Here is a 17,622-nt window from a genome sequence, read left to right as displayed (position 1 = left end):
AACTGAAAAAAAACCGAGCCAAACAGAAACCAAACCCATTAGAAATTACAAAAATAACCCCAAAAATAATATAGTTTTTGGTTTTTATATAAAATAACCGAACCGGAACTGGTCGGTTTGAACCGGTTTTTGTTTTAAAATAACTAAACCGAAATCGATTGGTTTGAACCGGTTTTGGTTTTTAAAAAAAAAAACCAATTCAATTTTTTTTTTTTAATGAAAACCAAACGAAATAAATAATCACCCCTAATTTCTTGTATTGTGTTCAGTTTTTAACTCTTTGGCATTGAGCGCTTGTTGAGACGATGGTAGCGGTGTTATTAGACATATTTACGAGCAACAATATCATCTTAAAAAATATTTATACCATATCAGTTTCTCCTATAATTAAGGTGTAGGACCCACCATTTGGTTTCACTTCACACCATCGATGGTTGACATTATATAATGCAAAATAAATGTTTCGGGATGAATAACTTTGTTGCTTATGCAAGTTTTCTGTCTCAAAGATGAAACGTCACTTCTTGTTGTTTGACTTGTGAAAACTGTTGGATAGTTTATTCTCCACAAACGAACACCAAAAGGTCGCCTGTCTTTTCTCCATATTCTATGTTGGATTAACAAATTTTCATTTCATTCGAAGTTTCCGAAAATCATTGTCTTAAACTTTGCTAATTATACTTGATACCTATTCTCTCATTAAAGAGATTAAAACTCTTTCATGCTCCAAAAATGTCATTCTCACGTATGAATTCTCATCCATATATTTATACATGTTATTGTTTGCCTAAGCCTATGTTTAAAAGGGTTAAAGACAGGATGATAACCCAATATATCTAAGCTGGGCATAATATCAGTCTAGTTTGCTTCCAAGCCCAAAACATTTGGGTTCAACTTTGTGTTGAGACCATGTATATATAGGCATAGAGATTTGTCAAACTCTATATCTCTAGGTTCAGTTCTATGCTAAGCCTGAGTACATATGGGTTTGGTGAGCTGTTGAACCCAACATCCTTAGGTTCAGCTACGCACTAGGCCCAAGTACATATGGGTCTAACAAGTTGCTAGACACATAATCCCTGGATTTGGCATCATTTCAAGTACAAGTGGGCATGGAACTAACAATAATTATAGGACTCATGTTGGGTCACAAGGCCTTGTTTATTTATTCTTATAACTTTTAACATGAATAATCTTACATGTTTATTTTTGAAATATTAAAAGTCAAGAATAATCATCTATTTACATGCTTGGGTGTATAAAAATCTTCTAAGGGTCTAGCATATTTTCATCGACATTAATATTGTGTAAGAGATATTTATCTCTTATTAATGCTATCAGGAAAAAATAACACTTCAACTTCTCCATTCAAGCAAAACATGACAAAGTTCAGGGGCTATATGTACCCGCTAAACCATCTAGGTAAATGGTTCGTGATTTCCATTCTCTAAGTTTTCATACTTTATTCTTAGATTATTTATAATACAAAACAAGAACAAACACTCTTGTTCTTAGAACTTAAAGATCATTCTCTTATTTATTGTAATATTTTATTAAAAGTCACTGACTTTATCATCAAAAAGTCTCTAAACCCTATCAATAGGGACTATTTTACAGGTGTTGGGCATTCTACCACTAACCATCGACTTTGTAAACTCTAGAGAAGAGAATATTAACTTAAACGCATGATCACTCACTATCTAAACACTTAAAAATCTCATTCCAAAGCATATTGGATTTTTGAACATCATCAATTGGCACCGTCTCTAAGGAACTAATAAAAAAACCATCAAATGTTCTTCTTGAATTGGTTTTTGACGTCCCTAATTGTTATCAATGATAGACAATCAAGATACCTCTGGGATGGGACGTGTCTCTAATCTCCCTGCAGTTGTTGACACGTCTAATCCATCAGAGTTTCAACAATTCATCAATCAGGTGCAACACCTTACTCAATCCATGTTGGCATCCTAAGGGCAACACTAGTCCTTACCACCCTAACATGTCTTAACACATGATGTAGCTCTCTCAGTTCCAATTTCTCAAACACAAGTTGTCCTCTCTGTTAGGAGAAAATTATATTATCCAGAGAAGGTTGGAAAAGATGACTTAAAGAGCTTTCCACCATAGTGATCTCATAGTCATTCTAGAGATTGTTCTCGTTGATGTGAAGCTCTCCCAATAAATGGTCACTCTAGACATGACCTCTCTGGCCACCACATAATAAAAGTTAGCTATCTATCATGTCGTTCCATGCTAGAATTTCCCAGCCTTTTAGAGCTTATTATATAATAGTCGGGGAGAAGTTTGGATTGTAGATACATCCATGATAAGGTTTATAATTGTAACACCCTTAACTTTCAAGACACTTAATGCTTTTGACAAGGAGAAAAATATGGATTTTTTTTAAAATGTATTGAAAATTCCCATTAAGAAATTTCTACCAAAATTTTAGTAGAGATTCTCCAATATTTGGAACATCCTAAGTTATCAACATCATTCTATTTAATTCTACACATATATTTCCAACCTTTGATCCAATCATTTGAATCAATCAACCATTACAACATCAATATCTCAAGCACAACTTATTATTATCATAATAAGGTGAGTTATATTCCATTATAATTTTTTTCAAGCATAATCTCATAACAATAAGATAAGGTGATATATACTATATTTAAATTACATTAACTATAATTTCACAACAATAAAATAAAACTATTTAGAGAGTTTAAAAAGCTAAATATCTAATATTACTTTTCAAAATAGTTAAGTAATATTGAATGATCATCCAAATTTCTTTTACGTAATTTAGATTCAAATATTAAGGTTTACATATTTTATCTAAAATTCATTACAAATGTTATAACTTAAATTTGACCCATTTATTTTTAATTTAATTTTAATGGGGTTAAAAGTTGAAATTAAAAGATCAGGGGCTTGAATGCAAAATTTCAAAACTTCAAGGACCAAATCAAAAATGCTCATTCCCAAACCAAGACGACATCGTTTCCACATGCACTGTTATTCTTCTTCTTCCTCTAGAGCTGAAAGTCTGCCTGCAAAGAAGGGAAGGAAAGTTGAAATGCCAGCATCCCAGTCCTACCAAAACACAAAGATCAATTCCTATCGTTATGAAGATTATAATCTCGGGGAGATAAGGACCGAATCTCACGCCTGAATCCGTGCAGAAGACTAACTTCCATGCTGTGATTATCAATAGAAGAGATGTGGGTTGGGGAGCAAGAAAGTCCCCTATAAATACCTCAGAAGAGAGACACCACAAAGAAATAGGGAAAAAGAACCAGCAAAGAAAAAAGAAAGGAGAGAACCAAAAAACAGAGAGAAGCTCGAGAGGAACAAGGGACTTCAACTTCCCCTCACCTAGTTAATCCCATCAACCAAACAAAACAAAAAAGGAAGAAAAAAACAAAAAAAAAGAACCCATAACAGAGGAAGGAATAAAGGACATAAAGAAGGAAGAGGAGAAAAAAAGGGAAGGAGATCCATAATACAAAGCAGAAAACAGAGAGAGATCGAGTAGAGAGAGAACAAGGACAAACCAGAGAAAAAAAAACAAAGGCAGAGTGAAATAAAGGAAAGGGACCGTAGATTCTCCTTCAAAACTCCAGTAACCAGGAGCAAGCTCAAGCCAACATAGAACAACACAGGAAAAAAAAACATAGATAACACAAACACTGAAGAGAAAGGAAGAAAACCAAAGAATAGGACAAGCAACACAACAGTACTAGGCAAACATTGAGGGAGAAAAGGAGAACAAGAGAAGAAAAAAGAAACAAAGCAAAGAAAAGCAAGACCAGAAGAGAAACGCACAAAGAATAGAGGTAGAGGGGAAGAAAGTAGCTTTGAACCCACATGGTGGAGCCTTCGTGTACCAATTTCAGTGGTTGAGTTTCGCACTCCCGTCATCTTCCTTTTATTTTTGAAATATCCCAAATAGTCATCAGAAACAAGCTAGTCGAGCATTGATTTGGGTGAGCCAGTCCTCCATCACGTCTTCATCTCCTAAACCAGGTAAGTCTCTTTTCTTCTCTTCCTACTTTGCAATATAATTCATTTGTTCCTATTTTTATGAATTATAATTGGCACATCATTGTACCGCACTCATCACGTGTTCCTGCAACGTCATTTCTACATGCACTATTCTTCTTCTTCTTCCTCCTCTAGAGCTTAAAGTCCGCCTGTAAAGAAGGGAAGGAAAGTTGAAATATCAACATCCCAGCCCTACCAAAACACAAAGATTAATTCCTATCTTCATGAAAATCATAATCCCAGGGAGATAAGGATAGAATCTCATGCTCGAATCCGTGCAAAAGACTAACTCCCATGCCGTGATTATCTCCAAAAGAACCGCAAAGGAAGGATGGCTAATCAAGTAGTAGTTTTGTCGACACCAACACAAACTCAATGGTATCATTAACCCCCAATACTTGGGTTGGCTAATCAAGTCATATTTAACAATCATCTTGTTGTGATATTGCCAATATCAATATGAATATATTGATATCATTAGCCTTTCAATATTGGAATAGATAATCAAATTCAAATAAATGTCAATGTCGATGAAATTTCATCAATATCATTAGCCCTCATTAAGCGAGATGGCTATTCAAGTCCATTTTTCTTCAATTTCTTTCTTCTTTTACTCTTTTACACTTAATACATAATCTACACATATAATGAGCTGATAGTTTAGCACTATAAGTTATTCATAAATAAAATTAAAAACATGCATATAACTATCTGTCAATCGTGATATGTTTGCTCATGTTCCGTACTGGGGTCGAGGTGCAAAAATGTCACCCGTCAATACAGAACCAATATATTATTAATCCTTTTAATAACTTTGGAAACTTAATTAGATTATCATGAAATCAATACTTAACTTAGTACAACACCCTTATTCTAGCTACACAAGCACCTTCCTTCGATTATCCATGATTTCCCATTAACTCATTAAAGTCCTTTAATTCTTATTTCTTTCCTTTTTTCTTTTTCTTTTTCTTTTGATTTCCTTTAACAAGTATCGATTTAATTTATCTTAGCCAAATTCATCTACTCTAATATAACTAAACTTATGCAAGGTTTGAACTAATTTCATCATTCTTTATCGATGTCACATTTCCCTCTCTTTAGCCAAAATCTTCATAAAATAAAGGTCATGGTATTTCTTTAAAATTTTGGGTAATTTTATTCTTATATACTATTAAACATATTTATTAATATTTACTAACAAGACATTCTAATTAATTGAATTCATAAATTTCATTCCTCTAATTATTTGTGTTGGCTGAAACCTATATAAGGGGAGGTGCAAAACTTCTTTAAATTTCTTACAATTAACACTTTACCCATAAATTTTTCATGTCGATAATCATCAATAAACATTTATAACATTCATTCAAACTATTCAATGCACTAAAACCCTAATTTCCACAATGTTTGCTACACTAATTCAAGCTCATTACATAACAAAACCATAATCTACCATGTTAGAAATGATTAACACTTCTAAATTACCAGAAATCTCAAGCAATTAAGTAAGAGAATGCAAGTTTTCTTTATGTTTTCTTCTTAGACTCCAATGACTCTCCTAAACACCAAAAACTTTCTTAATTCACTCAATTTTTTGGTGTTTAATCACTCAAAACCTCCTCCCAACACTTTAATCTACCCATTCCCAAGTTTTTTAGTGAGAGTTTCCAACAAAATGAAAATTTTCCTCTCTTCTTTACTTTCTCAGGCCTTTTATACCCCTCTCTTTTCTCTCCTCTAAAATTACCATAATACCTTTTTTTAATTAAATTAGGTGTTTTTCATTTAACCGGATATTCTATTTTAGTTAACCTTTATAATTAATTATAATAAGAAATACACACACACACACACGCACACACAGATATATACACACACACCATTCTTATTCTTATTTTCTTTAAAACTGAGGGTTTACAATAGTCTTCATGAAATAAAGAGATCAATTTTATCTGGACAAGTCTTGCACACCCTTATCCCCAAGAAGTACATCTCCATAAAGATAACTTTAAAAAACTATTATGGTATTGCAAATCTATAAGAACATGTCCAAAACATGCATATCAACCTTGAGGTTGTCATCCAATATGATGATGATATGTGCAAGATCCTTCATACAACCTTCAAGGGCCCCGTCAATATGAGCCTAATATAACAACCTGGAGCTGGGCTCTATCATGAGTTTTAATGACCTTTATGCTAAACTTGTGTCATGTTATAGCACTAGTATACCCTTTAAGAGGAGTTCTATATAACTTTTTGGCATTGCTTAATCAAGAAAATAATCCACTAGGGTATATTTGAAGAGGTTCAACAAAGAAATGCTCAAGTTGGAGGAATTGATTGAGCTAGTAACCTCAAAGGCTTTGATAAATGGAGTGAAGGAACATTCTCTATGGAAAGATCTATATGTTGTACCAGATAGAAGCCTTTTAAAGGTAAAAGTCATTAAGAATCATATGTGGGTAGAAAAAACTAGTATATCAAGGCATGAATCTCCTCGTTTCTACTAAGAGGTTGAGAAGAGAAGCCTTTCAAACAAAATCATTCTTATAATAGAGATAATAATTCCAAGAAAGGTTAGAAAAGGCCGGTAAGAAGCACATGAAATACCCTGAAAAGAGACATTCAACTCTCGTGAATGCCACCCTCATAAAAGTCTTTATAGCTATCAAGAGGAAATACTTTTTTTAATATCCACCTTATATAGTGTCGCTTTTATACACGCATACCTTCAAGAAGTTTTGTTTGTTCCATGAGGATAAAAGACATGATACATAAGATTACTTCACATTGAAGAAAAAAAACAAATTGAAATGATGATGGCTAAGGGTTATCTAAAACAATTTGTCATAGGCATGCCCATTTGAAATGATATAGAGAAGAGCCTAACCAACCTACCTAAGCCCTACCCGAGATCAATGTGATTTTGAGGGGCACTTCAGTTGGGGGAAATACTTCAAGTGGAAATAAAAGGTATGAAAAAGAGTGTAACAAACTCGACTGTATGATTTGATCAACGCTAAAAGATCCCAACATATGCTCTTAATTTGAGGGTAATTTTTTTTTTGTAAAAAATTCTACCAAAATTTTGGTAGAGTTTCATTTGTATTTAGGACATCCCAAGTTATCGACTACTATCAATTTACTCAATCAATCCATAGAGAAGAAAGGAAATCTGTCTTTATAGGAAATTTATATTTATAGGGAATGTGTGCTTACTAAGCCTTTGTTTGAAGGACAATGTAATAGCCTGGCCTAACTTGGCGTATATTATCCGCTTTGGGCCTTACCGCCCTCACGATTTTGTTCCTGGTTACGCGAGCTCACTTCTGAGCCTGACACCCTAAAACGCGTACAACAAGTCAGCGACCAGCACTACTCATAAAGCCTTGGCTCTGGATGCTCGCTTTCGATATGGGATATCACAAATAGGTTCTAACAATAGCTCCTTAAACCCAAGTTATCCAACTTCCTCACAAGCACCCTAGATAGAGGTCTTAATAGCTGAAGTCTCTGCAAATGAAATCAAGGGTGGGGGTATTGGGATTGCTAAGACAAGAGAGACCTCTACAACTAAGGCTACACAACTAGTCTTTATAGGGGTTGAGACCCTTTTTCTCTTAAAGCAGGCACCATAACCTGTAAGTACTTTAAAAGGGTCAACTCTGCTTAACCCCCAGCTAGGGAGAACACCTTTATTTTTACAGAAGTGGTGTTTCCCGCTATTATTTCCTCAGAAACAATGAGTTTTTCTATGTTGATGGGGTTGTGTTCCATCTCTTCTTTAATTTTATCTACACTTAAGTCAAGAGATGAAGGTCCCCTCCTCGATGTAGACAAACTCCCTTCTGCGGACCTCGCTGAAGTTTCCCCTTCTCCTTCAACAATTAACTTTGTGAAAAATAAAGTTAGAAATGAGGGTGCATACTTTGCAACATGGCTTGGTAATGTCATTTATCTATTTTATTGATGTCGTACCTGATTGAGGTCAAGGTCAACACATCACATGTTTTCTTCTTATCCAAACTTATAAGTTCATCAGGTTGAAATAATGGCTTAAACCCAACTTAGTATTACAATGTTCATCAGGTCAAACCTTTTAACATGAGAAAAGAACCAATTATATATGATTAAAAACACACACACGTACACATGTAATTATGAAAAACAAGAAAAATGATATATTTGTCTCCTAACTATCATTTGATTCTCAAGTAGCTCCTTAAATAAAAAATCATTCTCAATTGAACCCTTATCTATTAGATATTGTCCAAATTAATTAATCCTTAAAGACAACTAAGTCCTTTTTTTGGTGATGAAGAATGAAAAAAAGGCTAGCTATTGTAAACTTTTCAATATAAAATATTGCACTAACATTACGAGCTTATTTGAAAGTGTAGGAAATGTTGTTTTTCAAAGTACTTTTAAATTGAAAATGCATCATATAATGTTTTTTTTTAATTTTTTAACATTAGCACATCAAAATGATAAAAATCACTAAAAAATATTAATTTGAAGGTTTATATATATATATATATATATATATATATAAAGAAAAAGCATGATTGGATCGCAATCGAAATAGTGCCTACATCATTTTTCTGTTCAAAAGAATCCTTATCGTGATTGAAACTCAAAAATCTTTTAAAGATAACTATGAATATATATAAAAAAAATATAAACAAACCATTATGATAAATTGATTCAAACTTTTAATCTTATGAACAACTCTATATGAAAAACTTATTACGTTACACTCATAGTTTTAAAACTCGGCCCGGCACGGCTGGTCAACCCGGGACCCGACTAACCCGAGGCCGGAACTGGGCCGGGTTTATGATAAAATAAGGGAATTCAAAAACCCAGCTGACCCGGCGACCCGGTTGACCCGATCAAAAACTCGATTGACCTGGTAAGATCTGGTCAAAAACTCGGTTGTAACCCGTTGACTATTTATTTTTTTAAAGCAAAACAATGTCATTTTGATTTATACAAAAAATTAAGGTTGACCTAGATGACCTGGTTACCCGATCAAAACCCGGTGACCCGATCAAAACCCATGACCCAAGCCTTGGGTCGGGTCAACCACCGGGTTGGCTTTAAAAACACTAGTTACACTAACATTCCGTAAGCAAAAAGTTTTGGTTCTGTTTATTTTATGGAAAGTGGTTTTATGGAAACTTTCTTCTATTTGTTTACCATTACAAAAGTTGTTCAATGAAAAACACACTTTTTAGTCAAAAAAATTTTAGCTTGGTTTTCAGAAAATTGTTTTCATTTTATTTTAAACAGAAAACACATTTTGGAAGTTGTGAAGAATTAAAAAATATCTGATTATTTGTTAATTATATCAAATTTCCTCAATCTTTTGATTGTTATATATTTTGTTTTAAATAATTTATTTTTTAATTTCATCCCTTAAAATTCAACTGAATTTGATTTTTATACCAGCTTTAGTTCTTATTCTTTTAATTGTTATTTATTTTTCTCTTATCCTTTTTCTAATTGAAATTTTTTATCTATCAAATTTGGTTTTCATTCTGTTGATTATTATTTATTTTATTTGAAAAGAATTATGAAGTTAAAATATTTTTTTCAATTTCATCATTTTTTAATTTTTTGATCTGTCAAATTTAGTCTCCATTCTTTTGATTGATATTTGTTTTATTTGAAATAATTTATGAAATTAATTTTTTTTTTAATTTCATCATCCTTTAGCTTTTTTTATCTATCAGATTTAGTCTCTATTCTTTTAATAAACTTGAAAAAAATAAAAATATTAATAAATTATTTAACAACTTATTTTTTATGATATAATCAAATATTAGAAAATATTTTCCAACTTATTTTTTTATGGACACTATTAAAAATTAAAAAATTATTTTACTTTTTAAAATTTTATTTTTAATGAAAACCATTTTTTAAAAATAAACAACTTCCAGCAAACATTCGTGCCGTAGAGTGTATTTGGTATTGCGGTAGCTGTTGTGGTTGTGGTTTGAAAAAAGTTGTTTTATAAAAAGCACTTTTAGTTGTGGTTGGTTTGAAAAAATAGGTGTTTGGTTAAAATTGTGGTTGAAATTGAGGTTGAAGAAAAAGTAGTTTAATGTGTTTGGTTAAGAATGTTTTTGAAATTGAGGTTATAAAATAATTTTAAAAAATATATATTAATATTGATGGTTTTTAATTTAAATACTGTGGATTTAACTATTGTGGTAACATCATGAAATAAATCATACTTTATATATAAAAAAATTTATTGTTCTATTAAACTATCTACAATTCCATTACGTACAAAATTCATCCAACAAGAACTACAGTTTTCATAATTTTTTAGCGTGTAATAAAATTAGATAAAATATTATCATGTATAAAATTCACTCCAAACTATTTTTTTTTTAAATGTTAAAAAAAAACTTAACACACTAAAAAAAAAAAGTGTCCACGCAGTGCAAGTGAACAGTGCAATAGAATTGCACTGTTCACCATTTTAAGTGAACAGTGCATCACTTGCACTGTTCACGTTAATTGCACTGTTCAATGAACAGTGCAATTAACGTGAACAGTGGAAAAAAAAAGTAAGAAATGGCTGCTTCTCCTTTCGTGCGTTGCTAACGCAGAAATTCAGTGGGGCCCAATGAACATTAAACCAATTTTTTCCTTAACCAAACAACTACGAACTACGTTTTAAATAAAACGCAGCCGCAGCCACAGAGCCAAACGGGCTCGTAATCTTTTAAGAATTACAAAGGTAAAAATTCCGAGCCGCGTTCAATTAGTCAACGTCCAATATACGGGGAGGAGCCAACTTGGTGTTTGGGGATACAATTAGTATTAAGTGATAATTTAGGGACACATTTGTATCTTTGCCAAGACGAAAAATCAAAAGAACCACCAGCGATACATTCTCCTATATAAAATGTGAGAGAGCTTCATCTCTTGTCTGATTTAACTGAACAATTCTATCTTTTTTATCTGGAAAAACAAAAGCGAAAACATGGTTGACTCGAACCTTAACAAGGTTAGTTTTTTTTTTTTCCCTTTTTCTTGGTTTGATTTCATTTTTTTTTGCTGTTGTCTCTGTTAGAAAGATTTTAAATATTGATTGAAACCCAGTTGCTAGAATGGATTTTATGTTTTTATTCTGTTAGAAAGTTTTGATCTTGACATAAATTTAGAGTACATAAGATAGGTCAGAAGGAGAAAATTTTGTAGGTAAAGTACAAATATTTATCAAATTATTTTGTTGCTTTTGACTGAACTTGTATCATGGGAACAAAAAATAGATTGGTGATTTAAAAATTGTTGAGATAGAGATTAAATGATATGCATGATTCACAAGGTTTACTTTGCATACTTTTGATAAATACTGCCACTGGAATTTGCATGTAATATAACATCGAGTAGTTTCTTATACAGGAGAAGGATCCTGGTTATCATTATTGGGAAAGAAGTTTTATTGGAAAGGGTTTTAAAATTTTGAGAGACATAAAGAAGTTGAGTGCTAGTGATGGTGTTTTTGAAGTTTTGGGATTGAAATATAAAGTGGGCTAACTGATTCAAGACTGTTGAAGTAGTTCTAGTTTGGAAATAGTTTGTCTAAATGGAATGTTTGTGCAGTTCGTTTGACCAGAATTTGGTAAAGATTTTGATTAGGTAAATTGAAACTTTTAAGATGTTGTTTTTGTTGTATTATGCAGTGGAAGAGAAAAGGAATGATGTTGTTTTTCATTTGGTATTCTTTTCTTGCATACACAGGAGCATTTAGTAACAGTGGTTAGCGAGGATCATGAGACACCATGCTGGGGGTGCGGGTTGCGTCTTCTTCACCCACCTAATGCACCTGTTTTCAAGTGTGGCTGGTGTGGGGCAATAACGGATAAATATGAGTCGAAATGTGATCACAAGAATTATTGGTGGAGACACATGCGTGACCGTTGCTTTGTATGTGTCCTCATCGGCTTCATTCTCTTTGTAATATGTATGTCACAGTAATTTCTTCTTTCAAACCGTGTGTCTCACTCCTTGCAGTGAACATGTTTTTAAGTACTTCTTTTTGTAGAACTTTTAAAAAGAGGAATGAAGCAATTTCAACTTTGGAAAGTTAAAAGGAAGTTTTCTAACTGGCTTGAACTTCTCTTTTTCTATTTGCTGTTATCCTTGTTGCAAATATCATATTTTCTTTCAACTTGCATTTGATTTTTCATCATGAACTAGGATCTTCATTTTCACAAAATCAAATTTCATCCTAAAGACCTAATTTCTCTTTATTGAACTATACGAGGATATCTATTGATTTCAGAATTAATCCAGAAACATTTTTCATCAAACCATTTTCTGATTTACTGCTTTTTAATATCACTGAAGTTTTTATCTATCTCATCTTAATCCAATTTCTGAAAGTGCAGGTGGTGGTGTGTGGGCAGTGTACCCTGTCATCTTCTCTATCAGTTTTTTTTGTGGGATTTTCCATCTAACCATAACAGGTATCTTGTCAATAACTACTGTATTACTGTTTACTCTTACGGCCTTAAGAAGTGCTGGAACACCACCTCTAATAGAGTGGGGTAGCTACCCAGCTGTGGGAAAAAAACAGCTTGAAAACTACACCTTCTGTCGCTATTGTTCAAAGCCCAAGTCACCGAGAACTCATCACTGCCGTACATGTGGAATCTGTGTACTGGACATGGATCATCACTGTCCTTTTGTAAGTGCCCATTATCTCTAGAATTTCGAAATAGTTTAATAATCTGGAAGCATGGATGTGGAGTCTTGTTTCTGCATGTTATTTATTATCTTGGAATTGTGACTTCCTACTAGTTCTGCTTGGGTAATCTGTGAAAGCTGTATTTATCTGGAAATGTAAGGACTAAGGAGCTTGCAGTCCATACCTTAAGTTTTGATTTTCCTCTATTGGAAATTTGTCTTCAGTGTTGACTTGTTATGACCAGGAAGAAGTTGAATGGCCTTTAAATCTTAGGTTGCGGCCTGCTTTCCTTTTTGATGAATTATGCAGCAGTCTTCTTTCCTGTCACTGTATAAGTTTGTACCAGTCTTAGCATCTTATTGCATTGCCAAACAAGAGAAAAAAAGATGAAAATAGACTGGATTTTAATACATAAAGATATCCATAATTTGGGTACAAATTCATTTTTTTCCCCCTAAGGATCTCAAAATTATTTTTCTTTGCTGAAGCTAATGTTAAAGTTTGGAGCTATGTTTATGATCTGTTAGGCTTTGGATTGCCGTACTATGTTCTGCTGAATGCATGTAAAGAGCAATAGCAACTATGTAATGGATAACAATAAATACTCATCAATTTCTCCCTTTTCCTGCTATTAAGTACCGGAATTAGAGGACTTCCTTTTCAGATCCTAATAATTGGTAAACAAGTTAAATTACAATATATTCTTATCTTTAATTAGTACCACTTTATCTGGCTGCCAACTTGAACATTTTTCTGATGTTTCTCATATTTTACCATTTTAAACTCTGTTTAATTGCCTTTTCTTCTTTTTTCCTATGCCTTGTATTTTTTTAGTGTCTATCTTACATGGACACGCATATAAGAATCCATATGTGTACTCACTTGCAATCAGGATTTACAATTGAAAACGACTCTTTTAATAAAAGAGGGAGGTGGTTAAACTTCATGAAGGCCTTCACATTCAGTTTTCCTTCTCATTTTTAAACCCAAGCTAAATTAACATATAAAATTTTGAGAGCCTAAGGATGCATTGCAATCTATTAAGTCAAAATAATTACAGAGGGAGTAGTTATTAATGCAATGTATTTGTTTCATATTGAGGTTATGCCTTGGAAGGTAGCTTGCTGGATTGGCCACCCAGCCCACCTCAGACCTTGTCTATACATGGATTGTGTTATGAATGTTCAATAGGTTATTTTTCTATCCTATGTGCACATTTGGTCATTACTTTCTCCATCAACTTGCCCTTACTTTACACGTGTTCTTGCATGCTAAGGACACTAACCATGCCTTATTAAAATCTTTTTGCAGATTGGAAATTGTGTTGGTGCAGCAAATCACCAAAACTTCATTGCATTCCTTATATCAGTTCTTGTCAGCACAATGTATGTTACAATCATGTCCGCATATGCTGTTTTGCATATATGGCCTCCATTAACATACAGATACCTAGACCATTTTCGTGCTGGTGACAGATCTTTGGCTTGGAGAGCATTGCAGGATGTTGCTATTGCATTAGTAAGCTCTGCGGTGCTCCTTTCCACAAGAGGGCTTGTACTCGTCTATCTTTTTGTTTCCAGTATTTCTTTAGAGATTGGAATAAGCGTTCTTCTGTGGCAGCAGCTCTGCTACATATATGAGGGACAAACTTACTTAAGCAGCTTAAGTATGCGGGGAGGTGACGAAGCTGGAGAAAAAGATTGCAAAAATCTTTTCCGTTTCTTCGGCTGCCCATATCCTGTTTTAAGATTCTTGCCAAATTTCTGGAATTCACCCAAGAGACATGAGAAGTGAAATGGATACGTTGGCAGTGAAAGACACCATTATTTTCTGCAGAACTTAGAGAATCGGTTCCCCTTTCTCCTTGAAACTTTTCAGTTTCTTTTGGGATCAACTCCAAGGCGACTCAGTCTAGCCTCTTCTGATTGCTCTTAATTTATTTACCATTTTGATAGGTAACATAGGCAGTTGATATTGCAATTCAGTGTATTTTTATTACATAATGGAAGTGAGAAGACAGAGATAGGGAAGGTTCAATTTCTTTTGTATATTCTGAGTCTCTGACACTGTTGCTAGCCTTCTATATATATATATATATTTTGCCGGTTCCATGGTTTGTTAATTCCTCCTCCCCGCATCCATTTCAAATTTTATTAATAAATCACATTATTTTTATTTTATTTTTTTGATATATGACTATGGAGTATCCTTATTTTTAACATAACAGTGGAGTATATTTAATACAATTAAAATTGTTATTATATGGTTTTCTTACGTCTTATTATTGTCAGATTTTTTATTTGTTTAAATCGAGGAGACTGAGATAATTGAATATAAAGCAAATCGAAGAAAGGGACCTGATATTTTGGAGGGTATAACTAATAGCTCCTCAACTTTCTGTAGCAGTCTTTTAATGGTATTCTCGACAACATATCAATTCTGGTCTCCTCGATTTGAACAAATAAAAAATCTGACAATACTTACATGATTACATCAATTCGTGTTGTTTTTTCCTTGTTAAAATTGAGATAATTGATTATAAAATAAATTTAAAAAATATATATAAAGCTAAATTTAAAAAAACCAAATTTAAAAGGATGAAAAAAAATTGATATAAAAAAAACCTGAAGTTAAGTTTTTAAATCTACAACTTGGGTCATGAAACTGAGATCATCTAATCTAGAAAAAACACGAAATTCAATTCTTAATCAACCCTATATAGAATGATGAAATTGAAAATTAATTCAAACTTACAAAAGAACCTAAAAAAAATTAGAAATCAAAAGAATAAGAGCCAAGTTATAAATGAAAACAAATAAGAGGACTCTGATATTTTTGGATTGAAAGATGAAATTGAAAAGAAAATTTAATTTTATGAAAGGATCAAAAACAAAAAAAAACACTACAAAAAAAATTGGCAAATATAAACGGAAACACCGACAGAATTTTTTCGTCAATAAATTGCGGTGAACTTTACTGACAGAATAATATCTTGTTGTATCCATCATTAAACAGCGAAGGAAATATTCCATTGGTATATATCAAGGGAATTACAGTGAAAAAAAAATAAAAAAAACTAAAATATACAATGACATGTCATTTATATAGACGGAATGCCTCACAGAATTAACTTGTCAGTGAAATCCTTCCATAATATCGTCAATAATATTTAATTTATAACCTGACGAGCGACCCTCCTCCCCCATTTATTCTTCTTCATCTAAGCTTTACAATAAACAACATACCCTTTATTTTAGCACAAATCAACCTCCTATAAATATGGCCAACCCAACACTCAATCTGTCAACATCTCTGTTCTGATTTAAATTTTATTAAGGATCCCCCTCATAAAGTAAGTAAAACTATCCATTTTTTGTTTGAACTCAATTTTAAAATGTTAATTTTTATTGCATATTTTTGTAGAATATGTATTTTATTTAGGTCTTTACTTGTTTTACAGCTTTTTACCATAGAAATTTGTTGTATGAATGTATGATTTGTACATGTTAGGGTTTGTTTTGAGATTTTAAAAAAATATATTTGTTTGTAAATTGATAAAATTTATTTCGAATTTGTGACTTAGGTGTTTTGTAATGAAATAAATAATGGCTTACTTAACGAGTCTATTTTCTATTTTGTCAATTTTATTGTTGACTTGAAAATTTTGGTAAATGTATAAAAATATGAATTTATATAGATAATTGATAATGAATTAAGAGTACTATTAAAATAGATTGAATAAGTTTGAGTTAAACCAATGTTAGTTAATTTAGTTAATTTACATAATTAATTAATACATGTTATCATCAATATTCTATATAGGTTTGATATAAGTAATGGATGACCGTTCATAGAGGTATCGAGATTCACCCGAATGGTTATGTAAGATGGATTATTGTAATGAGATTGAGGGTTTTATTAATTACGCACTATCTAATTTAAGAAATATTAGCGGAGGTGGTATTTGATATTCATGTAAGAGGTATAAGAATAAAAAAGTTCCATGATCTATATGTTGTAACGATGCATCTTCTGTATAAAGGGTTCATGGAGAAATATCATATGTTACTTACGAGACCATAATATAAAGGATGGTTGGATAAACTTCTAATTCTAGCATTGTGCATGAAGTTGTAGATGACAATATTAATCCTTATAGGAATATGGTTATGGATGCAATGATAATGAATTAGGGTTATGTAGGTGAATGTCCAGTCGTGGATGAAGAACTTAATGTTAACGCAACAAGGTTCTTTGATCTTTTGAAAGATTTTGATAAACTATTATGGGATGGGTGTACAAATCACAGTAAATTATTAGTTGTTGCACAAATATTCACTATCAAGTCAGATTATGGGTTTAGTGAGGTTGTTTATAATAAAATTATTAAATGGGTGATAAGAATTTTACCTAAAGAGAATAGGCTGAAAAAAAAATTTATACTGTTAAATCCATAATGAAACCCCTTGACCTAAGATACCAAAAAATTGACATGCATCCAAACTTCTGCATATTGCTTAGTATAAACCCAGAACTAACAATGGAAAGACTCTTGTTGTACCTAGAAAATGTAGATGCATCTCAATAACACCTAGATTGCAAAGGTTATTCATGTCTTTAAAGACTGATGAACATATGACATGACATCATTCATATGATACAGTAGATGAAGTGATGTGCACCCTTCCGATGATGAAACTTGAAAATATTTTATTAGGGTGCATCCTCAGTTTTCAATGGAATCAAGGAACTTGCATCTTAGGTTATGTATAGAAAAAATCAATCCATTCAGGTCATTTACTACTTCTTATTCTTGTTGGTCAGTGATACTAATAATTTACAACTTGTCATCG

The 17,622-nt window shown here is 32.4% G+C and overlaps 1 protein-coding gene across 2 annotated transcripts; it reads left to right on the top strand.

Moving 5' to 3' along the window:
• Nucleotides 1-10,927: 10,927 nt before the first annotated feature.
• Nucleotides 10,928-14,817, top strand: LOC133673584 (protein S-acyltransferase 11). 2 transcript variants are annotated; one of them, XM_062094461.1, is made up of 5 exons: nucleotides 10,928-11,083; nucleotides 11,821-12,043; nucleotides 12,471-12,769; nucleotides 14,081-14,154; nucleotides 14,245-14,817. In XM_062094461.1, the coding sequence occupies exons 1-5, from the start codon at nucleotides 11,060-11,062 to the stop codon at nucleotides 14,561-14,563; spliced, it is 939 nt and encodes a 312-aa protein (XP_061950445.1). In that variant the 5' UTR covers nucleotides 10,928-11,059; the 3' UTR covers nucleotides 14,564-14,817. The 2 variants fall into 2 exon arrangements, with proteins under 2 accessions (XP_061950445.1, XP_061950444.1); XM_062094460.1 differs by having other exon boundaries at nucleotides 14,081-14,817.
• Nucleotides 14,818-17,622: the final 2,805 nt, after the last annotated feature.

The sequence above is a fragment of the Populus nigra genome, chromosome 14 (assembly GCF_951802175.1).
Source record: "Populus nigra chromosome 14, ddPopNigr1.1, whole genome shotgun sequence".
Taxonomy (NCBI): Eukaryota; Viridiplantae; Streptophyta; class Magnoliopsida; order Malpighiales; family Salicaceae; genus Populus; species Populus nigra.
The sequence above is the reverse complement of the archived record's forward strand: the minus strand, read 5'-3'. Positions and strand labels throughout refer to the sequence as shown.

Bases quoted from the DNA above. Each gene is read 5' to 3' on its own strand.
- LOC133673584 (XM_062094460.1), top strand. From the start codon at position 11,060: ATGGTTGACTCGAACCTTAACAAG. The intron at 11,084-11,820 runs GTTAGTTTTTTT...TTGCATACACAG, and splicing joins TTGACTCGAACCTTAACAAG to GAGCATTTAGTAACAGTGGT. The intron at 12,770-14,080 runs GTAAGTGCCCAT...ATCTTTTTGCAG, and splicing joins TGGATCATCACTGTCCTTTT to ATTGGAAATTGTGTTGGTGC.